The sequence below is a fragment of the Thamnophis elegans genome, chromosome 2 (assembly GCF_009769535.1).
Source record: "Thamnophis elegans isolate rThaEle1 chromosome 2, rThaEle1.pri, whole genome shotgun sequence".
Taxonomy (NCBI): domain Eukaryota; kingdom Metazoa; phylum Chordata; class Lepidosauria; order Squamata; family Colubridae; genus Thamnophis; species Thamnophis elegans.
Window position 1 is genome coordinate 36,515,872 of NC_045542.1, and position 25,484 is coordinate 36,541,355.

Consider the following 25,484-nt stretch of genomic DNA (forward strand, 5'->3'; position numbering starts at 1 on the left):
GCCCCACTGCTGTCACTGGAATCCTAAGGGAACTCTGTAGCTAGGAGTTCCTATTGCCAACTTAAGTTTGTATATCCACAGTGACAGAGGTGGGTTCCTACCAGTTGGACTGTTTGGCTGAACCAGTAGTGTTTTGGTGGCCTGGGTCACTGGAACTGGCAACAACCCAGGGCTGCCACGCCCCCGAACCTGTTCTTCTATGTGGCCGCTATCTTGATTTTTGGTTCTGCGCATGCGCAGAACAACTGTAATTGCACACGTTTTTTCTTTTTTTAATGTTTTGCACATGCACATACCTATTGTTGAGCAAATGTGCATGCATGTGCAATGCCGGGAGCAACCTATCCCTGAACAGTGACCTTTCCAGGATGGTCTAGCAATGTTCTTGCATTTATCACTTTAGAGTACAATTACTGTAAGGCACTCTATGTTGGACTTCCCTTGTGCTTTGTTGGAGGCTGGAGCAGGGGGAAAATGGTAATGGCCAAGTTACTGAGCTGAGCACTTGAGGTATACATGTTACATATGTGCTGAAACACTGGCTCCCAACTTGGTGAGTCAAATTCTTCAATATTTTGTTTACTGCATCTAAAGATACAATACAATAGCAGAGTTGGAAGGGACCTTGGAGGTCTTCTAGTCCAACCCCCTGCCTAGGCAGGAAACCCTATACCATTTCAGACAAATGGCTATCCAACATCTTCTTAAAAACTTCCAGTGTTGGGGCATTCACAACTTCTGGAGGCAAGTTGTTTCAATTATTAATTGTTCTAACTGTCAGGAAATTTCTCCTCAGTTCTAAATAGCTTCTCTCCTTGATTAGTTTCCACTCATTGCTTCTTGTTCTATACTCAGGTGCCTTGGAGAATAGCTTGACTCCCTCTTCTTTGTGGCAACCCCTGAGATATTGGAACACTGCTATCATGTCTCCCCTAGTCCTTCTTTTCATTACTTGATAACACATCTCCATTTTTACTATTCAAAAACTTATGGATTGCTGACATTGTTGGGGAGTCCTATTGCATCTACCCAGATCGGGATGGGCAAACTATGGCAATTTTACAACCTGTGGTTACAACTAAGTCTATCAACTATGGAGGCTGAATTCTCATGTCTCTCATTAGTGTGTATGGATTTGGTTTGCTATAAACAACTCCTACTTGATATGGGGATTGACATACGAGAGCCTATTGTTGTTTATGAAGACAATCAAGCAGCAATTCAGATGGCATCCAATCTTGCTGTAAAAACTAGGTCAAAGTCCACAGATATAAGATATCTGAATGTACGGCAAAGTGTGAATAGTAAATTAGTATTTATGGAGTATTGTATGTCTGAGGATAACATTGCAGACCACTTTACTAAGGCCCAAGGTAATATAAAGCATAAACGTTGTTGTGAGGAATACGGATTAAGATTGTAAGATTTATATATTGTCCTACCCAAAGGGGAGAATGTTAGGAATATAATTCTAACGGTTGGGTTGGCAATATATAAATCATGTAACAATGTTGTACCTGTTTCTTTAAAGCATACTGTAAAATGTGATTGGTTGCTGTTTTTCCTCAATCAGCCCTAAGAGGGAGCCAGAATGTCTGTTAGCTCTCTCTCTGTCTGTTAGATGCTGGGCTGATCTGGAAGTGCCGTGAGCTATTGTAAGTTTTGCAACTGTTAACAAACTTTGTGTACTGAACTGATAATATGATATTGGACTATATTATTTGGATTATCCTTTAACTGAAAGACATTGATGACTGACTGAATTTTCCATGTATGACTTGAACTGTTTGATGGACTCTGATACATGAAAGTAAAAGCCTATTTAAACTGCAGTGTCTCTGTATGCTGGTTTTTGTGTTCTCCAACACAACTCTCACAATGCTTCGCTGAACGTACTCGCTCTCCCAACGGGGAGCTTACTTAACTACTTCAACTCCCAGAATTCCTGAGCCAGCCATCCACATGTCATAAAGTTGTCACAGTTACCCAGCCCTGGCCTAGATATAGAGGTTGTCATTATGAAATGAAATTCATGAGTGCCTAGGATATTTCAGGGTGATTTCTTCACCCAAGTTGATGTCTTCATGTTTTTATGTAATGGGATGGGATGAATGCTTTTTGGTTCTGGTTTCTTCGTTATTTCTTTTCTCATCGTACTGTAGATCATGTGTATAAAAGATATACAAGTAGTCCTTGACTTACAACTACTTGTTTAGCGACCATTTGAAATTATGACATCACTGAAAAAAGTGCTTTACAACCAGTCCTCACCCTTAAAACCATTGCAGCGTCCCTGTGGTTGTGTGATCAAAATTTGGGTGCTTGGCAACCGGGTCATATGATCTCCATTTGCGATCTTTCCAGTCAACTTCTCACAAGCAAAGTCAATGGCAGAAGCAGGATTCGCTTAAAGTACATGTGACTTACTTAATAGCCACGGCATAAAAAGTTGTGAAATTGTGCATGACTCACAACGACTGGCTTGCTAAGCAATGTAAGTTTCAGTCTTAGTTGTGGTTGTAAGTCAAAGACAGTGTGGAACAAAAGAAAGAGAGATGGAGTCACATATGTTAACCCTAACCTTTGAAATGAGATCTCTGGAACTCGCTGATAAGGAATTCAGTGGCTAACAACAGTTTTTATGTGTTTTAAAGAGGAAACATTCTTGTTAATAAAGATGGAAGCTGTGGCTCTGCTTTGTGGCATATTGACCTCTCAAGTTAACCAATCAATAAAAATGTAAAAGTAAAAGGATTTTTAAAATTCCAGGATGAGCATTTTACAGATAGTCCTCAACTTACAACCACATTAGAGCCCTAATCTTCCATCAATTGCTAAGTGAGTTTTGCCCCATTTTACAACTTTTCTTGCAATAATTGCTTACGGAATCATTGTAGTTGTTATATTATGTTTGCTAAATAAAACCGACTTGCCCATTGACTTTGCTTGTCTGAAGGTTGCAAAAGAGAAACCCATGACCACAGGATTCTGAAATACATGTCAGATACCAAGCATCCGAATTTTGATCACATGACCACAGGGATTCTGTGCCGTTGTAACTTTGAATGGTCACTCTGTGAATGGTTGCAACAATCCAGGACTAACTGTACTTGGGATGGAGAAGGGAGCATGTTGCAGGCCCACTGGGGTCTGTGGGCATCAGGTTGCGGATGCCGGATGATGACATGTTCTCAGTTGCACTCAGTTGATAGAAGTTTCCTCCTTTAAGTGAGCTGCTAAAACATGCCCCCTCCAACAGCTTCCTGCAAACCCTCCTTGCACTCAGTGCCAAGATTGTATCTCTGTAAAATGTGTGGCATTTCCGTCAATAACACTCAAAACCTCCATTAAATTTTAATGGGATCAAACTTGGCACCCTCTGCAGCAGACTGGTATAAATTGCTAAATTGATCCCAATCACATCCCAAACTGCTTTTCCTTCCCCCTTCCATTCGAATGATCTCCTTGACTGCCTATTGCCTCGCTTCTGGATCCCTCCATCTTTTCCCAGCCCTGCAGGGGCCTCTGAAAAAAAATGGGCTTGCCCTGGGGCAAAAGATACAGCTGTTGCAATGCCAGCTGCTCACCCACCCACGCAGGTAATTGGGGACTGTCCCTTTAACAGGCTGAATGCGTGAGCTTGTTGTCCAGATTAAAAAAGCTGCTGTGCAACATGTTTCCTCCTTTGGGCGATGCCCCACCGCCGCCGGTTTCTTTTGGCTTGGCTTGGCTTCAGTCGGGATTCCACCTGCATCGGGAGCAAAGCCTTTGGCATCGCTGCGCTTCTCCAGGAGTTAAATCCTCCAGGCGGTATGTCTCTCTCTCTTTCTCAGCCTGTGCAGCTGGAATCTTGCCTCTCCAGGGGCTGCCTGTGCCATGGCCAAATTCCCAATTGCTGCTCCAGAAGCCAATTGTGCCAGGAAAGAATGTGCTGGCTCAGCGGATCAGTCCAGAGAATGTGAGGAGACTACCGAGGGGGAAAGAGAGAGAGAGAGAGAGAGAGAGAGAGGGAGGGAGGGAGAGAGGGAGAGGGAGAGATATTGTGTGCCCAGAGAGCACCTTCTCTGCCCATTTCATCTTCGTCCCCTGCTGTCTAACGACATCTCCTGACTCCTCTGTTTGCAGACATAAATTGGAAGAAGAGCAGCATCATGTCTGACGGCAAGGAGTGGGCCACCCTCAGCCCAGAGGAGTTCACCCAGCTGCAGAAGTATATTGACTGTGAGTCCTTTTCCTTCTCCCTTTGTACCAGTAGGTTTCTCTTAGCCCCTGGGAGGGGTAGAGGCACAGACAGGCAGACCTGTTAAAGCTAGAACTTCCTCTCTAAAATCAAAGGCCGTACCAACTCCTTAGAACTTAAATCTGGTTGATTTGAGCATCGAGAAAGGAAAAGCAGCCATTTCTGTGCTGGTCCCAGGAAGGCTCTTAGGATAATTCTTTTGTGCTAGCCCATGTCCATCTGTTCCCTCCATCCATCCCCCCCCCCAAACCCAGTAGCATTAGCTTGATATCTCATGTGGGCTGCACAAATCACAGTTGAGTTTCCAGAGACAAATATCAAGGAAGGCATAGTCTTAGTTTTTAAGGACTCTGCTAAACAAGATAATCTTTAACTTTGGCTTATCTTAATGACTTAAATTCTTGGGCCACCCATTCGTTCTACAAGTTAGATACCTTGCATTTTAACACCCCAAGTTAAGAATGTTTTTAATTTCCATCAGCTGGATTGGATGCCTCATTGCAACCCTCTGATTTTTACATCACTTTGAAACTTAGGACAGCATTCAGAGAGTTCTAATCGTTAGCCAATGCAAATGTCGTGCTTGACACATTTCCCGGTTATAGTATGAAGTGTAGCAGAATTCCTACACTTTTTTTTCCTTGTCAGTCTTCGTTGTTCCTTGCTCCACAGATAGCAGCAAGAAAGTGCAGGATGTGCTGAAGGAATTTTATGGAGAGGGTACCTTGTCTCAGCAGCGGCAAGGGGATGTGAGTATCTTCTGCTTCCTTTCCTGCAAACATCTCCATCTTTTGCCTTGCTAAGTTGTATATTTGCCTAATTAGGTGTTTACCAGCAAGATGACTTTGCAAATCAGCACAACATCTTTTCAAACTTACATACCGCTTTGGGTGTCTTCTGTCTTTCACACATAAATTCTGAGTTTCCACGATGCTTAGCTGCATTATGGGACATTCTGGAGGGCAGTAAAAGTGTCATAAAGGTAAAGGTTCCCCTCGCACATATGTGCTAGTTGTTCCTGACTCTAGGGGGTGGTGCTCATCTCTGTTTCAAAGCCAAAGAGCCAGTGCTGTCCGAAGACATCTCCATGGTCATGTGGCTGGCATGACTAAACACCAAAGGTGCACGGAACGCTGCTACCTTCCCAACAAAGGTGGTTCTTGTTTTTCTACTTGCATTTTTACATACTTTTGAACTGCTAGGTTGACAGAAGCTGGGACAAGTAAAGGGAGCTCACACCATTACGTGGTGCTAGAGATTTGAACTGCCAACCTTTCTGATCGACAAGCTCAGCATCTTAGCCACTGAGCCACCGCGTCCCTAAAAGTGTTTTATAAACTCTAAAACTCAGCTGTTTTACCCAGCGTGCGTTAGATTTAGCTCCAAAGAGACTTGATCTTATTTGCAACTAAACCAGTCCTCTATCAATTCACTCTGCATTGTCATAGCCACACTTTGTAAAGGTTAATGATCTCCCCCAATGTCGGTGATCAAGAGGATATCCTAGAGAGCCCCATGGAAATGGAACAGCATTTGGAGAGATAGTTTGTCTGTGTAGCTATTTTGGCTTCAATTAGTTTTTGGTCACATTGGGGTTGTGCATGAGAGCAAGGAGCAGAAACAAGCAAGGTAGGCTGTGGCTCTCTAGAGCACAATCTCCAAGTTACCCAACCCATGCCTATCTCCCTCCTGGAGGAAAATTTTAAAAAATGCAGGCAGTGGGAAGAGAAATTACCGTATTCCAATCCTCCTTTGTAGCAGTTGGGAGTGGGGGTGCTATTACACGGTTACTGTCTGACCCAGCTATTCCAGATGGTCTGCTGATGGCATATGGAAGCGACATACTAACTGGATCAGCTGTGATATGCAGACAGAGTCATAGAATTACAGCGAAGGCTTTGTAGTCCAATCCCCAATTCTGAGCAGGAAATCCAGTGCTGGAGCCAGAAGATGTCAGTCAGATTCTGATTGAGGATTTCCAGCAGACGAGCCCTTTTCCCAAGTAATTGATTCATTTGTCACATGTAAATCTAAACCTCTAAAGATTATGACATTTTGTAATCTAGGTCCAGTTCTACTCCCTGCAGAAGATGAGAACAACCCTTTACTCACTCTTGTGTGATAACTCTTACCTGAGGGGCTTTCATATCCCTTTCTTAGTCTTCAGCAGCTATAAATAATCATCTTCTTTCAACTTTCTTCCTTATTTTCTGCACTCCCAAATGTCTTTGTTGCCATCACCTGAGCCACTTTCACTGTGTCTGTGTCAGTGGCAGGCAACATGGTGACTTTCAAATATTTTGGATTCATCTCAAGCCTGCATGGCCAATAGCAAGAAGTTGTTGTAGGCCAAAACATTTGGAAAGCACTGCATTGTCCAGTTCCTGTCCTACATCTTTTCAAAATGTTTCTTGCCTAGAACTGAAAGCATAACTTCAAATACAATCTGAAGTATTATTGTTATTTTATGGTTCGTCAGCCAAATGTTGCAACTGGATTTGGCATTTTTATCCACCTCCCGAGTCCTCCCAAGGATCTGGGTTAGGCAGATGTTGATGTTTGATGGCATGAGAAGTATCGTTGCAAGGACATAAGCTGGTCTGAGGAAAGCTGCCTTTTGCAATTGATTGATGTTGAATTTGTCAATGCCAGTAGTGTTCAAGTGGCACTCCGGTTGTTTTGGGATTGCACCCAAGTATTTAGTACTGCAGCTTGGTTGTGCTTCTGGCTCTTCTTTTTTGTTCATTAACTGCATTTATTTTTTCTACTATTTATCTTGGTGTGCTGTTTTTCCTACACACACAGACACACACACACACACCACCAGAACGTGGCCTTGGTGTTTGGTTTTCCATTCTGCCAATTATTTGAGGGTTTATTCCTTCATTCTGAGATGTTGGTGAATCCTCCAACTACATTACACGATTCTCAGATCTGACATTTCTCCCATTCCTTCATGTAAACGGAACATGTTCAGAAGTACAAAAGTCAGTCATGTGGCCGTGACCCAGGTCCTCCTTCCAGTCTGTGTGTGTGATTCTTGCAATCTCCTCTGCAGTGAAGTAGCTTTTTAAGCAAAATGTCAAATATGGGTTTGTGACACACACACACCCAAATCCCAGTTGCCAATTTTACTGATTTATTTTGGGTATCTTTAAACACCAGTTCTCATAGGACACATAAGGTGACATATATCCTAAAACTGACTCCAGCCTCCCTTCCTACATCTGACATTCAACAGCTCCATTGTGGCTTATCCTAAACCCCCATCCCCATCACTCCACATGTTCCTCTTGTTTGAAGTATATGCAATGATTTCTTTCTGGGTCCATTAATCACAATTTCATTACGGTAGTTCCAGTAGCAACCAAACAATGGGGAACAGCCATCCTGTTTCCCATTAAAATGAGAAATAGCATTTTTACCATTGCCTGCATACAGCAATATATCTAGCACTGAAGTGACACATTATTAGCTGAGTCAAAGCTCCGCTTTTTGGCACAATCAATAGGGAATGTTCAGTAGCTGTGATTCCTGGCATTCTTCTCTGTGGCTTTGCCTTATTTCTCTCTGATAATGCTGTTCTCAGTCCATAGACTTCGAAGGCTTCAAGCTCTTCCTGAAAACTTACTTGGAAGCGGAGGCGATCTCGGATGAACTTTGCTGTCACCTCTTCATGTCTTTCCAGACTACGGCAGGACAAACCACAAAAGAGCCAGGTATGTCGGCTTGGCAAGCTGCCTCATATAAAATATTGACCTTTCTCTGAGGATTTGGGGAAGAGGGTGGGCTTGCATCCTTTCTGCCCCTCCATCCCATTTTTTTTTAGTAAGGATCTCTTTGAGGAGGGCTGGGTTAGGCAGCCGGAATATCTAGCAGTTCCGAGGACGAAGGATTACTTAACCCAGTGTACTCTCTGCTTTTCAGCCAGTGGTTCTGTTTGCGTCAATGACGTCTCTTGTTACTTCTCGCTGCTAGAAGGTGGGAGGCCCGAAGACAAACTGGAATGTGAGTACTGCAAAGGATCAAGAGAGCAGAATAGCAGCTAAAGGTCTCAGTTCAGAGCTTGATTTTTTGATGGAGGCACGTTTTGACTGGGAAAATCTGATTTTGATAATTCTTCAGGACAGAGAACCAACTTGCTGTCATTAAGATATCTCTTTCCTTCCTTCCTTCCTTCCTTCCTCCCTCCCTCCCTCCCTCCCTCCCTCCCTCCCTCCCTCCCTCCCTCCCTCCCTCGCTTCCTCCCTCCCTCCTTCCCTCCCTCCCTCCTGAATATGATTTTCGCCTCCCTAGAGTCATCCGCCAAATATATTATCATAGGTATATAAAATTTTGATTAATTTTTACTCACTCTACTGTGAAAGAGAATTTAATTTTGCTGGATATGCAGAAGGGTAGCATTCTTTAGTAGGCTCGGGGTAGTCATGTTCACCTCCTATTTGTGTAGGATAATTGTAATTCTTCTGCTGGCATCCATCTTAAGCTCATACAGTTTTAACAAGAATGCCTCTGTTTTAAATTTGTAGAAGTCTTTTGAAATCCTTGCTGAAAACTGACATTTTAAAACTGACATTGGGGAATTTATGCTGGGGTTTCTGCAAAAGAAATTGATCTTGCTCTCAAACTGAAGGAGCCTGCTTTAGTAATACGCTTTGTCTCCCTCAAGTAAGGTGAAATGAAAAGGCTAGATGAAACAAGACTCTTGAGGGAAGAGGCCTGGGGCAAGAGGGTAAAGGCAGAGACATGCGTATTTGGCGATCCCTTGTCTAGAAGCTTCTATTTTTTTATTTCCATTTTTCCTTCCACAGTCACCTTCAAGCTTTATGACAAAGATGGAAATGGTCTTCTTGACAATTCAGTAAGTAGCATGAGGCCGTTATAAGATTATAGAGTTTTGGAACCGAGTCTCCCTGTTCTTTTTAACTCCACTTCAGATAGAAGTATTGGTTTATCCACACAACAGATTCACACACACACACACACACACACACAGAAACACCAGTATGTTCAGTTTTTTGTGGTAAAAAAGGCCCAAATATTTTGATGCAAAATCTTTTCAGTAATGCATCCCACTGTAATATAGCTGACAGCCTCCTGTGCTAGTGTACACATCAGTCTGATTTTTGTTGGTTCCTGTTGGTTTAGCACCGAAAGGTACCATCTTTTTTGGTTAAAGGACCACACAGGGCTTTTGAGTGATGTGCAGCAGACTTGCTCCAAGGGCTGTGGTTAGGCCACAATAAAAATTAAATTTGATTTAATGTAAGTATAAATGTAATCACCCTCAAGTCAAGTTAATTAAATGCAGCTAGAAGAAACTCTTAGATGTTTTTGGGACGCGGTTTCCCCTCCTTTCACATTATAAATGATATTTTGGTAAAAACTTTGAAGGTCCTCTGGAGACCACATCCTATGGCGCCTTTGGGAGGAAGAAGAAATTTGCTCTCTTCTTATTAAACAGCCGCATGCCCCCATCACTGTGTCTCCTGTGAGAACCAAAATATCTCATTTTCAACAGGCTAAGATATATTGCTTTTGTCTGACTCATTTTCTGTTCTTTGATTAAAAAAAATTGGGGACACCTGCTTTCATCTGAGCTCTAAATTTATCCCTCTAGATCAGTCTTCATCAACATTCTTCCTTTTGATACCTTTGGCTACAATGCCAAGAACATCCTTTGTTAGCAATTCTGAGGACCCGTGGTCTAACACTGGGGGTGGCAACCTTAAACACTCAAAGAGCCACAAAGGGCCTAATTGGAAGCCCCCCGTTCAATTCTGGAGCCAACCAGAAGTCTGGTTCCCCCACCATAGAGTCTCCTCCTAGAGTGGTGTCCTTTTTCCTCTACCTGTGCTAACCAAAAGCCCTATCAATGTGGAACTGACTGGTAAACCCGCCACGTGCCATAGAGTCTCCTCCTGGCACACTGTGTTTTCTCCTCCTCCCAACCGGAAATTATGGCACCGACAGGCGACAGGGAGCCACAGCAGAGGGATGAAAGAGCCACATGTGGCTCCAGAGCTGCAGGTTGCTGACCCCTGGTTGAACACAATAAGAGGTGCCAGACTGACAAATGCATGCATGACCCTTCATATGAACCACTGGAATTTAATTCTGGTCCTAAATGGTGGTGTTCTCTCTAGGAGGTAGACCGCATCATCACGCAGATGATGCGCGTAGCTGAATATCTGGACTGGGATGTCACTGAACTTAAACCAGTAAGTACAGAATTCCTTCAATTGCTTCATCTACCCCTTCCCCATTTACATACTTTCAACGTATAATCACCATGATTGGCTCCAGAATGTAGGTGTCTATGTTGGGCTCTAGAACTGGATGCAGTAGAACGTAGTCTGGATTCCCAGGAGGGAGGGAGGCCATTCCAGAGGACTAAGAGGCAGGAAGATTTTAGATAGATTGGTTGGGAGGAAGAGAGTCAAGTCAGTTCCTCCCCAGGAGTTCTCAAGATATATCTTTAATGATGCAAGTAGTTGCTTTAGTTTGGCAAGATTTCCCTTGTATAGGTGTGGAACAATAAAGGAAACTCAGCATGTCTTTCTTAGTTTTTGGAGACTGACACCAGGATTGCTATTAACAATAATTTTTGCTATAACACCCAAAAGGGAAGGAGCTCATATTGTGTGCATTAAGGAAGAAAGATTAGGAGACAGTTGGAAGGGAAGGAACCTACAGCTAAATGAGATAAAGCCGGATGTGACTTTCATATATAGAATCAGTATTTAGTTAATGGGATTTACCTAATAGAATTGTGGTTTCATTTTCTGCTTCTATTAAGAGATGAAAGAGGTTTAGAGTTTTCTGGATTTGTGGGGAAGGTTGTTGTTTTTGTTTTTTGCAAGAAATTGAGTGCTGGGGTGGGGGAGAACCTATTTTCCGTGTTTCTGCTCAGTAGTTGCTGCCATTCAGATAAGTGTACAGAAGGATGTGGGATACTGGATAGGTATGAGAGATCTCATTATACTTTTTGCTTATGTATTTATCACATTTCTATATCCCAAATTATTGCCTGAATTATTGATGGTGAAGGATAGCTTGTCCTAAATCTGGAGGCACATGATTAATTCTATTTAAGATACAGCATTATCCTGACTTCGGGTTTCTTTTCAGTTTGTTCAAGGGATCTGGTTTTTTTTTTTCAAGATTTGCATAAATAAAGACCTGGGAATGAGGAGCCAATTCAGTGCTGTGCAATGAGGAAAGAGTAGTCCCTGCCTTATGCTGCAGATAATTGTAGCTTGTCGGGTGCCTCTTTGACAAGAAAGACGAGCTGTCTTGAAATTTTTCTCCTAAAATGAGGGTTGTGCATCACTTTGGGACAAATGGACTGGAACAAGCACTGCAATGGCTCCCTCCTAAGGCTCTCCTTTTCGGATCAACCCTTCCCCCGCTCAGATCCTGCAGGAGATGATGCGTGAAATTGATTATGACAGCAGCGGTACTGTGTCTCTCTCTGAATGGCTCCGCGGAGGTGCCACCACCGTCCCCCTCCTGGTGCTACTTGGACTGGAGGCGGTAAGTACAGAGGGGACGAAGGCCTCGTTTTGCCTTGGTCCTTCTAACTTTACTGTTGAACGTGGCTTTTGATTTTCCTTGTCCGACATGTGATAATTGGTTGATTTATTTCACCTTTCCTGCCCCTTCCCATCACGACACTAGAGAAGGACTGCTGGTCTGGCTGGAAAATTCTTACCTCCAGGTGCCTTCCAGTGATTCTGCTCCTGTCTCCCATTCTCTTCTATCGAAGTTAAACATTTTAAACAAAAAAAAAAATAGTTCAGAATCACCCAGAGAACTGAGTCACAGGTAGCACTTTTACTTAAGATGTCTCACCCTTTGTTTTCCTTTGTCTATAGACAACAAATAAGGAATTAGCTAAGTTGATAGGGGCCACGGAGTTAAAGCTCTTAGAGCAGTGTTTCTCAACCTTGGCGACTTTAAGTCCTGGGTATTTCAACTCCCAGAATTCCCCAGCCAGCTGTGCTGTGTCTTAGAGGGATGTCGAGTCAGCAGTTGAAGGCTGTTTGCAATTCTGCTGCTCTCTCCATCTCCTTTGGGGACTGCAGCAGAATGAATGCATGGGAGGCTGACTGTGGACTGAAGGGGAAGGACAGCATCATCCTAAAATGGCCATAAAACCTGCAGCTGAGCGCCGATTTCACCTCCGACAATGTAATGAATGGTGAAACAAAACCATTATATAGCTTTGACTTTGAGTTGGCTTAAAGAGAAAATGTTACTCAAATAACTGTAGGGACGCAGTGGCTTATTTATCCTCCCTAGATAAATAAGCCCAATCGGGCTTTTCAGCACATTTGCTAAAATAAGCCCTTCCCCAAAAATATTGTAACACATATGGTGACCACGCTCGCCACATCCTGCACCTCAAAAATAATAAGACCTCACTGAAAATAAGGCCAAGTGCTTATTTTAGGAGAGTCAAAAGAAAATAAGACCCTGTCTTATTTTCGGGAAAACACGGTATGTAATAGGCATTTAGGTGCAAGCCATTCCATGCATGTTCCGAAAGCAATATCACTTTTGTGCTCAGGAAATTTTTTTAGCTCAAATCCTTTCACTACTTCTACCTTCTGTTCCCACTCAGAGAGCCTCGATGCCTCCTCTTCCCTTTGTCTCCCAAACCAGTCACCCCCTTAAGCCTCTTCCTTAATTGCCAACTTTCTCCATTGCTTCAGACGATGAAAGATGACGGGCAGCACCTGTGGCGCCTGAAGCACTTTAACCGCCCTGTTTACTGCAACGTGTGTGAGACGCTGCTCTTGGGGCTACGCAAGCAGGGGCTGCGCTGTACTTGTGAGTGTGTTGCTCTGTCCTGGGCGTTGTGTGGGAAGAGGGGAGATGGTCTTTTCTTCCTGGGGGCTCAGGCTTCCAGCCCTTCAAGGGAGCTGAGACTGATTTGATGGTGGAAGCAGAAGGCGAAGGTTTCCTCCAGCTGCTGCTTTAGCAGATATCCTCCTCATAAATCAGTGGTTCCCAAACTTGGCAACTTTAAGACTTGTGGACTTCAACTCCCAGAAGCTCTGCTGGCTGCAGAATTCTGGGAGTTGAAGTCCACAAGTCTTAAAGTTGCCAAGTTTGGGAACCACTGTCATAGATCAAACCAGAAGCTGCAATGGTCCAGGTCACTTCATTTATCCATCTCACCCAGATTTGTCGGTCCTGGTGCCGATGGCTCTGCCTGAATTGGCCTCAGTAGTCTTCCCAACAACCCTATCTAAAGACACCTAGGAGAAACTGGAACCTCCAGTGGGCAAGGCAGCTGTGATGTCATAAAATGTGATCCTCCACGGGAATTACTTTCATCCTGTGGCTCTTTATTTATAAGGCCTACCTTCATTATTTTGATAATTTAAAGGCAGCAAACATCCCTGATACTGGTAGTCCTTGACTTAACGGCCGCAATTGAGCCCAAAATTTTCTATTGTTAAGAGAGATGTTTGTTAAAGTGAGTTTTGCCCCATTTTACGACCTCCCTTGAATCGGTTGTTAAGTGAATCACTGCAGTTGATAAGCTAGGAACACGGATGTTAATTGAATTTGACTTCCCCATTAACTTTGCTTGTCAGAAGGTTGCAGCGTGATCTTGGGACACAGCAACGGACATAACATATGAACCAGTTGCCAAGCATCTGAATCTTGATCACATGACCACGGGGATGCTGCAAAGGTCGCAACTGTGAAAAACAGTTGTATGTCGCATTTTTAGTGCCATTGTAACTTTGAATGGTCACTAAATGAACTGTTGTAAGTCGCGGACTACCTGCAGCCCTTCCTCCTCCTGGTTTCCAAACCACCACAATCATGTGAGGTGCATTACGGTGAGAGCAACTGGCCCAAAGTCACCCAACTGGCTTTCATGCTTAAAATGGGACTAGAACTCACAAACTTCTGGTTTCTAGCTTGGTGCCTTAACCACACTGCAAAAGAAAGCAGAAATTTCCTATGAAACCTGGTTCAAGACTGCATAGGTTTTGGAAGGTGAAAGATGTGGGGAAAATGTGGGAAAGATGTGATAAAAAATAGTGTTAAAGTAACACTCAATTTCCAGTGATTGTGTGGACTGAACCCTGCAGTTCTCTCTCAATAGCAACTAAAAATCTATTTTCGGTTGTCAGTTTGGTTCCCCCCCCCCCACACACACACATTTCCTAATCTATGTTCCAATGCTGGTTATTCTGTGTTGGGCTCCCATTTAAATTTCAATCCAGTCTTCTCAATTTGGCTGGCTTCTGAGCTAGGCAAGGTCAGCCCCATACTGCCATCTGCTGGAACACATTAACATTGCCCATCACTAATTATGTTGACAAAAATATTTATGAAGCATGTAATATTTAAGTGCATGCAGCATAGCATTCATAATAGCAGTAATTTAATTTATTCAGAAGAAGCATCTATCTTTGTATACTCTTAGTTTAAAACAGATGCAAAATAATTCTGTTACGAATTCTATTTGGATAAGTTGGAGGATTTTCCCTCGTTAAATGAGCATCTGTTTAAAAAAATATTTTTAGATACATTGCACATATGTGTACATGTGTGCATTCTGTACTCACAGCAAGTGCAGGGCTGTTTGTTCAGGGCTATTTCTTCCTGAGAACTTGGAGTATTTGTATGCTTTGGCCACCCAGAAGTTTAAAAGTAGCTTTCTCTTCCTCTGAACAATCTGGCAATTTTTTCTCTCTGGATGTTTATAAAATATTCAGCGAGAAAAAGAAAAATGCCATCTCAGAAATCCTCCTTAGCTCCTTTCCAAATCCAAAAAGAATTGCATCTTGATTATTTAGAAAAGGTGAAAAATCTTTCAACCACAGTCTGCTTAGCAGAAGATCTAAGAATTCACGCTGACTTTAAACCAGAAGAGAAAACTAGGCTGAATTCTCATGTTCTCTTTTCCAAGAGTTTCTTTTTAGCCGTGTTCTCATCACACACTAAACTGGATCGTTAAACAGGTTAGTGTGTCATACAAATATTTAAATCAGCCATGGGGTTAGAGAGGCTTGCTTTTATCCCACAAAAGCTAATCTTCTGTGCTCAGCCAAGTCATGTGAACATAGAAGAGAGGTTTCATAGCAGGTTAACCTTCTTTTCTGGGGAAACTTCCAAAATAGTCCCAGGAAAAGCAAGAATTCTTGAGAAATTCTTCCTCTGGTTCTTTACAGTCTTGCCTGGAGATAAACCCAACAGAAACAGATTTAGGGGTGCCCAGTGGTGGGTTCCGGATCCCATTGCAACTGGTACAGTGCAATGGGGCCGGGTGTCCACCACACTCTGTGACGGCTCTGTGACCCTCCAGCCGCTCAACAGAGCATGGTGCAGGCCCCATACACACTCCATGCGCATGCGTGTAAGCCCCGATCGACTCAAATACAGGTAAGGAGGGCAGGTAGGCCCCCTGGAGCACTGTACCGGAACGGTACCTGGTGCTCCCAGCAGGCACTGGTACACCTGTACCATGGTGTACCAGTGCCTCTAGGGGGCACTGGTACACCACTAGGGGTGCTTCAACCGCCTCCAATTTTGCCTGAACGGATCGCTCCCCACAGACGTTTATTCCAATTTAACTTTTTTTGCCTAGCTGGATTTAAAAAAAAAAAAAAAGACTGCTGGTCATTTCCCCAGGCCTTTAGCTGTGCTTCGCTGTTGCTGGCTCATGGGATCCCTTATCCAGGATAGCAATGGAGTCGTTCAGCTGTTTTGTATGAATCGCTAGGTTTGGGGGGAAAAGGCTCAACCAAAAAATAAGGGTGAGGAAGCTATGGGGAGAAAGGAGAGGAAAGGAGATGTTACGCTAAGCTGATAGGATCCAAGTTCAGGTAGAGAAGCTGAATGCTGCTTGGGGAATAACAGGGGTTCTTTAATTTCTATTACCGTAGCATCTAATTGAATCCCTCCTCCTTTTCGCCCACAGTCTGTAAGTACATCGTGCATGAGCGCTGTGCTCGGAAGGCTCCTCTCAGCTGCATCAGCACCTATGCTAAGAACCGCCGTGACACCAATGTGAGTAACCCAGCAAGGACAAGTTCTGCACCCATCAGCCAGACTTCTGTATTTCTGCCTTCCTTATCCAGGATTTCTGCTCTCCCCATTTCTATTGGCTCCTTCATCTTCCCAACCCTTCCCTTCATTCTTCTAAGAGGTCTAGGTGGTATGCCTGTTTCTAGTCCTCAATATGTGAGATCGAAATAGCCTTGTTTGGTTCCTTTTTACTTCAACTCTTTGCCCTTCCTTGGCTTTGGTATTAGTGTCATAATCACCGCTAGAAGCCTTTTGGAGGAATGGATGTGTTTTCCAGTTTATATTGCATGCTGAGAGACATAATGTCTCTCAGCATGCAACACAAGCTGGAAAATATATTCATTCCCCCAGGAGACAGGAAAAAAGTAGATGGCAACCGAAAAAGATAATGTTTTTAAAAAGACAAACTTGCCTAAATTAATATTTCATTTAAAAGTACTGTATTTTTCAGAGTATAAGACCCTCTAAAATATAAGACACGCCTAGCTTTTGGGGAAGAAAACAAGAAACAAAATATCTGCCTCTGCCTCCCAGCAATTTGCCTCCTTGCAGCAAACAGCCCATTTCAGCTACAGCACAACCTGATTAGCACAAGCAGCTGATTGTTGGTTGGATCAGCCTCCCAATGATCAGCTGTTTCAGGGTGCAGGGATTGCTGCCTCCATGTGCCCCATTTTCTGCCTGTTCCGGGCAGCAGGGATCAAAAATGGGGCACGCAGAGACCGAAAATGAGGCACGCAGAGGCCAAAAATGGGTTGCGGAGGCTGAAAAAGGGGTGTGCAGAGGCGGCAATAGTCAATGGCAATCCCTGCAGCCTGAAACAGTTGATGGTCAGGAGGCTGATCCAATTGACAATCAGCTGCTTGTGCTAATCAGGCTGTGCTGACGCTAAAACAGAAATAGGCTATTTGCTGTTTTCTGCAAGGAGGCAAATTACTGGGAGGCAGAGGCCAAAGGGTGGGGGCCGGTGGGTGGGCGGGGCTACATTTGGTGTATAAGATGTACCCAAACTTTCACTCTCTTTTAGGGGGGTAGAAGTGCATCTTATACTCCGATAAGATCCGGTAAATAAAAGACATAATGTTTTGGGTAGTGGCTAATTAGGTATTCATTATATTTAGCTAGCTAGCTATCAAATTTATTAGCCATCCATCTTACCATAAGGTAACTCCAAGGTATTTATGGCATGGTAACAGATAAGAAACCTTATGTATTTTTGCTACCATGTTTCTCCCAAAATATGACATATCCTGAAAATGAGGCCATGCCATATTTTTCAGGTGGGCAAAAATAAATAAGCCCTCCCCCGAAAATAAGCCCCTTGGACAACCCCCCTCCAGCCAGGCAGAGCACCACTCACCAACCTAGCAGTATCCCGAAGGTGCCAAGCCATGGGAACCAGGGAAGGGGCAAAAGCGCTCACATTGCTTGGTGCCTTCAGGATACCGCTAGGTTGGTGACTGGCACTGTGCCCAGCTGAAGAGGGAGAGAGCAGCCAAGAGAGCAGTCGCCCAACAATCCCAAAACAATAAGCCCTCCCCCGATAATAAGGTTCAAGTCATATTTTGTGGGTCAAAAAGAAAATAAGACCCTGTCTTATTTTAGGGCAAACATGGTATTTTTTGAATTATAGGTAATGTTCAACTTATGACCATAATTGGGACCAGAAATCCAGTTGTAAGGGTCATTATAATCATAAGTTGAGGCACCCATGTAATGGGATGTAATTTTCCAGCCTTTTTCAGGGTAGTCATTAAGCAAATACTGCAATCATTAAGCACACCCATTCATTTAAATGAATGTTTTTGGCGGAAACTGGCAAAATCTAGTGTGAATTGTGGTAGTGTGACTACACAATGCCGCAATAAAGCTGACCTACTCGATGTGTGGTCACATGACCATGGAGAGGGGCAGGACAACCATTTACAACAGCTGGGGGTCTTTACAGGCTGCAAAGCACACATTTTGTGGCTGTGTTTTTCAAACTGTCATAAAACAACCCGTCATAAGTCAAGGAGCAATAAACTCTCGGTAGCAAATAAAGAGGCCAGGGGAACCATGTGTGGCTTCCAGTTGCCCACGCATGCTGTTGTCTAATCCTGAAGACTTTATAGTGAGTGATCAAAACTTCAACTCGTGCTTTGAAGAACTTACAGTAAGTAAGTCTTAACTAAATTGCCTGTGAATGAAAATGAGAATGTCAAAAAGAGAATGTGAATGAGAATATCAGGAAGACCCCAGGAATTCTGGTTCCCATCCCTTCCCTTGTCCCCATTTCAGTTTTTTAAGCCTCCCTTTTGAAGAGTGTCAGTAAGGTAGAAACTTGTAGCCTGAGGTCTGAAGTTCTGCTGGTCTCTCTTTCTCTCTCTCTCTCTTCCCCCGGATTTCATCATTCCTCACTTCCCTCCTGTAGGTGCAAGCACACATTTGGGTAAGAGGAGGCTGCGAGGGCAATAAGTGTGACAAGTGTCAAAAGAAGATCAAGAGTTTCCAGAGTCTCACAGGCATGCACTGTGTCTGGTGCCATCAGAAGGCAAGCTACTTGTGACTCCATGATTTGATTTCAAAGGGGATTCTGGCATCAGGAGGGGCTTTTCCTTAGGTGGCTCTTATTCAGTAGGTATTGTATTTGTTTCCCTGAAAATATGACCTACCCTGGAAGTAAGCCCTAGCTTGATTTTTATATGTGTGCCCAATATAAGCCACCCCCCAAAGTAAGCCCTAGTTAAGACCCCGCACGCTCATGTGCCTCACGCCCCCTGCATGCACGGGGTGGCGTGAGGCACATGGGTAAAAATTAAGCTAGGGTGAGGATGGATGTGTGTGGAACTGCCCTACTTACCAGGCCTTGCACACCCCGACACCTGCCTTGCCTTGCTGGCCCACTTCTGCGGCTGCTTGCCGCTGCTTGCACGCATCACCCCCTGCCTGTGTTTTGCTGTCAGCATTTTGCTTAGCAGCTGAGAAACAGGCCCCAGATTGAGGTGTGTGGAGCCCCCTGGCCTTGTTTCGCTATCAGAGGCTTTCTGGAAAGGCAGAGAAACAGCTGAGAAACAAGGTCCACATCAGTGGTGGGTTACAACCGGTACGCCCCGGTACGGGCGTACCAGGGCCTGCCGGGAGCACCGGGTACCGTTCCGTTCCGGTGCTCAGGAGGGCCCACCTGCCCGCCCAAGCTCCTTGCCGGTATTTGAGCTCTTCAGCACTTCCGCGCACATGCATGGAGCATACGGCGCCTGCGAGACGCTCCACTGAGCATCTGGAGCATCACAGAGGTGTCGCTGAGCATCAGAGGAGGTAAGGATGCATGCACACGCATGCTGCACACGTTCAAGTGGTGGATGCCGGGCCCCATTGCAGCATAACGGTTGCACTGGGATCCGGAACCCACCACTGTTCCACATTGATGGGTGTGTTGCCCCCAATCTCTGTCTCGCTGTCACAGGAAGGGGTGAAATCCTCCTGGTTCAGCCCGGTTCGGCCAAACTAGTAGAGACAATTGTCCTTGGTTCTGCAAACCGGTAGTAAAAAAACAAAAACTTCTGAGGACCTCATGGCTCAGCTGTGAGCCACACGATCATCAGAAGCTTTTTCCCCGCTTTCTAAAGCATTTTTTTCAGGCGAACTGTCAGGAAAAAATTGCTTTGAAAAGCGGGGGAAAAGCTTCCGACGATTGCGCAGCTCACAGCTGATCCACACGATCGTCGGAAGCTTTCCCTCCCCACTTTTTAAAGCATTTTTTTCCTGCCTATTCACTCGAATTTGCCCAGCAGGAAAATTTGGAGAAAAACTATTGGAAAGGAGGATTTAAATGAGGGTTTCAAAAGAGCAAGAACCATATCTAGTCTTTGCCTATTCATAGATTAACTGTCCAAAATTTGTGGTGACCCAATGGTAATTTTGCCACAGCTAGATAACTTTCATGAAATCTGAAACTATGTTTCCCTATTTTTAGAGATATTGTCTACGCAAATGTATTTTTGAGATCGTTGGGATTTTCCAGATTATTTCTCAGGTTATAGACTCCCATTGTTTTGAATATTGACTCTTTCATGGATATAGTTAGATGTGGGTTAGAAGAGCAGAGACATAAATAAGGCCATTGTTTAACAAGTTGCCTTTACAAGCCATCATTTTTGCAAAAGCATTGAATTTGTTTTCTTATCAGCATACTTAGTTTTTATATATGGCGCATAGGGTGTAAATCTAGGCATCTTCAAAGAGCTTGCTATCATTTCTTCCGGAATTAGAATTTAGTTTTTTACACACAAGTCAATTTTTTAAATCAACTCAAAGTAGGGGGAGGGGATCTCTTGCTTTGTGATACAGAAGGCAAAATTCTAAGACGTGGTATTCTGCCGGTTCACCCCGGTTCAGGCAAACCGGTAGCAGCGGCAGGGCGGGAGGCTCCACCCAGACGTCATCATGGACCAGTGGTGGGTTCCGGCTATCCCGTTGGAACTGGTACGCTGCAACAGGGCCCGGCATCCACCACATGAACCCGCGCAGCGTACACATGCATATTTACTGCCCGCGACGCTCCAGTTGCTCGGCGGAGCATTGCACAGGCATCCTATTGGCTCAAATAGCGGTAAGGAGAGCGGGCAGGTGGGTGGGCCCTCTGGAACACCATACCGGAACGGTACCTGGTGCTCCCAGCAGGCTCTGGTACGCCCGTACTGGGGCATACTGGTTGTATCCCACCACTGTCCTGGATGCTCTGTGCATGTGCAGAAGGTTCTGTGCATGCGCAGAAGCACCATAAGTGAGCAAAGCGAGTGAGCACTCCCGGTTCCAAACGGTAAAAGGAAACCATTATTGTGTTGAACCCAAACTGATGTTACCTAGTAGAGGGAAGACAAATGGATCCTGGGATTTTGGGGGTTGTCTGCCCATTTTTATTGCCTTCACTGAGGCATTGAGAAACACTTGCTTTGTATCTTAATCTTCTAGATTCATGATGAGTGCCAACCTCTCATGCCTTCCACCTGTGACAGTGGGAATCTCAGAGACCATATCCTGCCGCCTTCAGCAATCTACCCTGTTGTACTGGTGAGAGCAAGGAGCCTTTTGAGACAGTTATTATAATTGGCCATCCTGTTATAGAAACTTAAAGGTAGAGTTTTAAGAGTTTGCATTATATGTAAATCAGTGCCTGAGGGGGTCCTGGGTGCTCTCTGCACTTGATTATTTTCTTGCAGACATTTCATTACCCGAACTAGGTAACATCCTCAGTTCCTAGTCTGGATCATGAAACAGCAACACTCAAGAGAGCACCGAAGACCCCTCATTTCAAACCTGAATTACAAATATTCTCCTTTATTGAAATCAGCGTTTGCCAATCTGAGTCATTTTCAGACTTCAACTCCCAGAATTCCCTAGCCAGTCACACATCTGAAAGTAGCCAAGATTGGGAAACACTCATATACAGTGGATCAACTATCCCTACAAGGGATTGTACAGAGATGTTGCACTATAACATCTGTCACTCAATAGCATGACTGATGAAAGGATGGATGATGTTTCTCAACCAGCACAAAGAGGGGGAAACAGTCAAGCATGCTTATTCAGGTTACAGATCTTCTCATGTTGTTTTGCATGTGCTTGGACTGTAGCAGAGATATTTAAAGCACACCCTTACCGTGTGTGTGTGTGTGTGTGTGTGTGTGTGTGTGTGTGTGCGCGCGCGCGTATGTATGTAGATAGAAAAAGAAAGGGAGGGAGGAAGGAAGGAGGGAAGGAAGGAAGAAAGAAAGAAAGAAAAAAGAAAGAAAGAAGAAGAAAGAAAGAAAGAAAGAAAGAAAGAAAGAAAGAAAGAAAGAAAGAAAGAAAGAAAGAAAGACTTTGCCAGTTCTTGGGAGGAAAGAAAAATCCTTAATTGGGCAGTGTCTTTATCAGGACCAGCCCGAATGCCAGGAAAACCTGGAATGCAAGCTTCGGAGAGCTCCAAAGCTGATCTTCAAAAGGGTACATAAAGCAGCTGATGGAAAAGGAAAAAAAAAGAAAAAGAAAAGAAAAACAGGGCTTGCAGTGAGTCATTTATCATGTTGATGCACTGCAAGAGATATTTTGGTCTATTTCCTCTTTTGGGTGGAATGGCCCAAAGCTATTTTTAAACTGTTCTAGTTTCATTCCTTTGGGGGGGGGGTGCACCCTCCTGTATGTGTTGCCCTTGCGAAGAATGTTATGTTTCTTTGAGATTCAAATTGCCTTCATCAGATGCCACTTACAGGGCAGTTGAATCTACAAGAGGAGAATCAGAGGGAGGGGCCACAGCTCAGCGATAGAACACACAGCCATACTTTGACTCAGAATAAAGCAACTTCTGATATTCCTCCCAAGGAATCTGCTGTAGAAGCATATGCATCCTGTTTCTGACGTACACTCAAACCCGTTTTCTATTTTGAGAAGTGTTATAAAATGCTTTTGGGGGGGGGGGTTGCCAATTGTGGAATGCCCCCAGGGTTGGGCTTCAACAATTTCAGCAACGGGTTCTCTGCCCGGTTGCTGGGTGGGCGTGGGCATGGTAGGCATGGCCTAGTCGGCCTCCTGCACCATGGTGGGGGGCCATTTTCACCTTCCTCAAGCTCCAGAGGTTTTTCTTGAGCCTCTGGGAGGACAAAAACTGCCTCCCCTGAGCCTCCGGAACTTCCAGGAGGCCTGTTTTTCCCCCTTCCCGACCCTCCACACAGGCCTTGCATTTACCTTGCATCCAAAATGGGCCGCATGGAGACTCCTGGGAGGGGAGGGGTGGAGTGGGCAGGGCCAGCCAGTGTGATTTGGAGGTTCTCCAAACCGGTCATAATGTTAGCTACAGGTTCTCCCGAACCCAGGCAAACCTGCAATAGCCCACCCCTGAATGCCCCCCCCATTTCAGAACAGCCCGTTGATTAGATGAGCTGAGCTGAGTTTGCATCAGTGAAGAGCTAACCCCAGGCTACTCCTTTTAGCCCCATTTCAAAACAAAGAGCAAAGACTTCAAGAAAGGTTTGAGCCATCATCTTGTTGGGAAACAAAATTCCTCCAAATCAAAAGATACAGTCTGCTTAAAGGAAGGAGGGAGGGAGGAGCTTGTCTGTCCTTGTTCTGGAGACCTGCAAGCACTTAACCATCAAGAGAGGAATGTCTATGGAGATTCTCAGTCATCCAGGCCATGGTTGCCCCAAAGGTACTTTGAAGAAGGATCTTAGATGAGAAGCAAAACATTTTCAAAGAAAAACAAGAAAGTCCAGTTGCCTCTTGAAAAAGCACCTTTGGGGGATGTTTTTTATAGGCCATGCCCGTTCCTACCCCAAAAGTTCTCTCCCATCTCTGAATCTTCTGATTTGTCCCATCACCTGCTCATCTTTCTCCCATGTGTCACAGGAGCGGCAGAACAGCCAAAAAAACGGGACCCCTTCAGATGAACCAGCTCAGCCATTCACTACTCCTGAGGGACAGGCCTTGCGGGTGAGTGTCTGAGGTAAAGTGGACAGAGCTGGTTGTCGGCACAGGATCCCTCACTGCAGCACTTAGCTCTCTGAGCACTCCCTGCTGTCTAGGGTTGAGGTGAGAATGCTTCCAGTAGCCTGTGTCTTTTAAATACAGATGGGTTGCTGAATCTAGTCCTGAGGTGTTTGTTCTCCTATGTTGTGCCATGTATTTATCAAGTGGTTGTTTCAGCCAACTTAACATATGTGCACACTTCAAACCCAAGAATACACTAAGGCAGAAGCTTGTCCACCCCGAGGATCAAACACTCAGACAGAAACTGAGCAATGTGGCATGTGCAGATCTATACATTGGAGAAACAAAACAACCACTTCATAAGCGCATGGCACAACATAGGAGAACAAACCCATCAGGACTAGATTCAGCAGTCTGTCTGCATTTAAAAAACACAGGCCACTCTTTTGAAGACAACAAAGCCCATATTTTGGACAGAGAGGATAGCTGTTTTGAAAGAGGTGTCAAAGAAGCCATCTATGTCGAAATTGAACAGCCCTTTCTCAACAGGGATACGACCTCATCTATCTCCAGTCTACCACACAGTCCTTTCAACAGTTCCAAAAAGGCTCCACGACCATTTGCACCAATCAGGTGACCCTGAGAACACAGATAAACCTCCGGGTGACCTTAACATCTCCACTTCTCCTCTTCAGCCTTAGAGGAGAGGATGAAAGAGGGATATTCAATCCATCAAATTCAAATGTGACAAATTGTGCAGGTCCCTGATCCTGCTCAACTGCCGCTTCCAGCACTCCTAACCACCTTGGCTGATAATGAAGGATGCTGGGCGTTATGATTCAGCAACACGCCTACAAAAAAAGGGCCAGAGGGAAGGATGAATGGAAGTCCCTCCCTTCCATCCAGCTGTCTGTCAATCCCTGCTCTCTCCCGCCTTTCCATTTGGAAAAGAAACCCATTTTAGAACATTCCAGACCTCTTCTGAAAAACACCCTGTCATGGTTCAGAAGCAGCAAAGTAGCCACTCCGCCAGAGGCAGTTGCTTCTCACTGCAGTGAAAGGGTTATCAGATCAGAAATTGCAAACACCAGGCAATTTCTGGTAGGTGCATCTGGGGATTAATGTTCCTAGATATTTGCAGAATTGATTTTACTTTAGCCATTGAAAGAGACGCACGCATTTATGCTGAAAGCTGATTGACTACGTTCATAGCAATAAGGAAAATTGTTATGTGCAGCTTGGTACACATAGACCCCCCTCTGGGAATAAAGCTTACAGTAAATCCATGTAGCTGCATGATTAGACTGATGTCGTTTCTGGCCACCCAGCCCAATTTACCCCTGTTTTTTCTATCTCTGTATGTGCTGTGCTGTATCCCAATCTGCATCCTGTTGTCACAGTGCAGGGCAATCAGAGTTGGCCATTTACCAAGGCTATTTGTGTTTCTAACCCCTTTCCACAGATCAACCCTTTGCCTGACACACACCCCTTGCTTGTCTTTGTCAATCCTAAGAGTGGTGGAAAACAAGGAGAGAGGTGAGAACGGAGTAAGGTTGGAAGTGCAAATGTGGGAATAGGGCAAGCTAGGCGTCGTAGGACAACTTAAGCCAACTTTGCTCTTGAATGCAAGCAAAACAAGTTGTTTTCAGGACATTTTTTCCTCTTACGCTCCCAAATGTTTCTCTTGGATGTAATATAAATCCTGAACTGCCTATATAATGCCATGGGTCCAGTATTGGTG

At 44.4% G+C, this 25,484-nt stretch overlaps 1 protein-coding gene across 2 annotated transcripts in view; it reads left to right on the top strand.

Annotated features, from left to right (window-relative positions):
- The window catches only part of DGKA (diacylglycerol kinase alpha), an 83,236-nt gene that overhangs the window by 46,511 nt on the left and 11,241 nt on the right, over nucleotides 1-25,484 (top strand). Inside the window, exons 2-14 of one of the 2 annotated variants that reach the window (XM_032212283.1) lie at nucleotides 4,126-4,221; nucleotides 4,913-4,989; nucleotides 7,830-7,959; nucleotides 8,168-8,248; nucleotides 9,052-9,101; nucleotides 10,387-10,461; nucleotides 11,657-11,776; nucleotides 12,958-13,075; nucleotides 16,191-16,279; nucleotides 18,711-18,830; nucleotides 21,251-21,349; nucleotides 23,663-23,746; nucleotides 25,206-25,279. In XM_032212283.1, the coding sequence (XP_032068174.1) occupies nucleotides 4,152-4,221; nucleotides 4,913-4,989; nucleotides 7,830-7,959; nucleotides 8,168-8,248; nucleotides 9,052-9,101; nucleotides 10,387-10,461; nucleotides 11,657-11,776; nucleotides 12,958-13,075; nucleotides 16,191-16,279; nucleotides 18,711-18,830; nucleotides 21,251-21,349; nucleotides 23,663-23,746; nucleotides 25,206-25,279 (1,187 nt within the window). In that variant the 5' untranslated portion in view covers nucleotides 4,126-4,151. Of the gene's footprint in view, nucleotides 1-4,125; nucleotides 4,222-4,912; nucleotides 4,990-7,829; nucleotides 7,960-8,167; nucleotides 8,249-9,051; nucleotides 9,102-10,386; nucleotides 10,462-11,656; nucleotides 11,777-12,957; nucleotides 13,076-16,190; nucleotides 16,280-18,710; nucleotides 18,831-21,250; nucleotides 21,350-23,662; nucleotides 23,747-25,205; nucleotides 25,280-25,484 lie in introns of those variants that run through there. The other variant, XM_032212284.1, reaches the window with a different exon arrangement.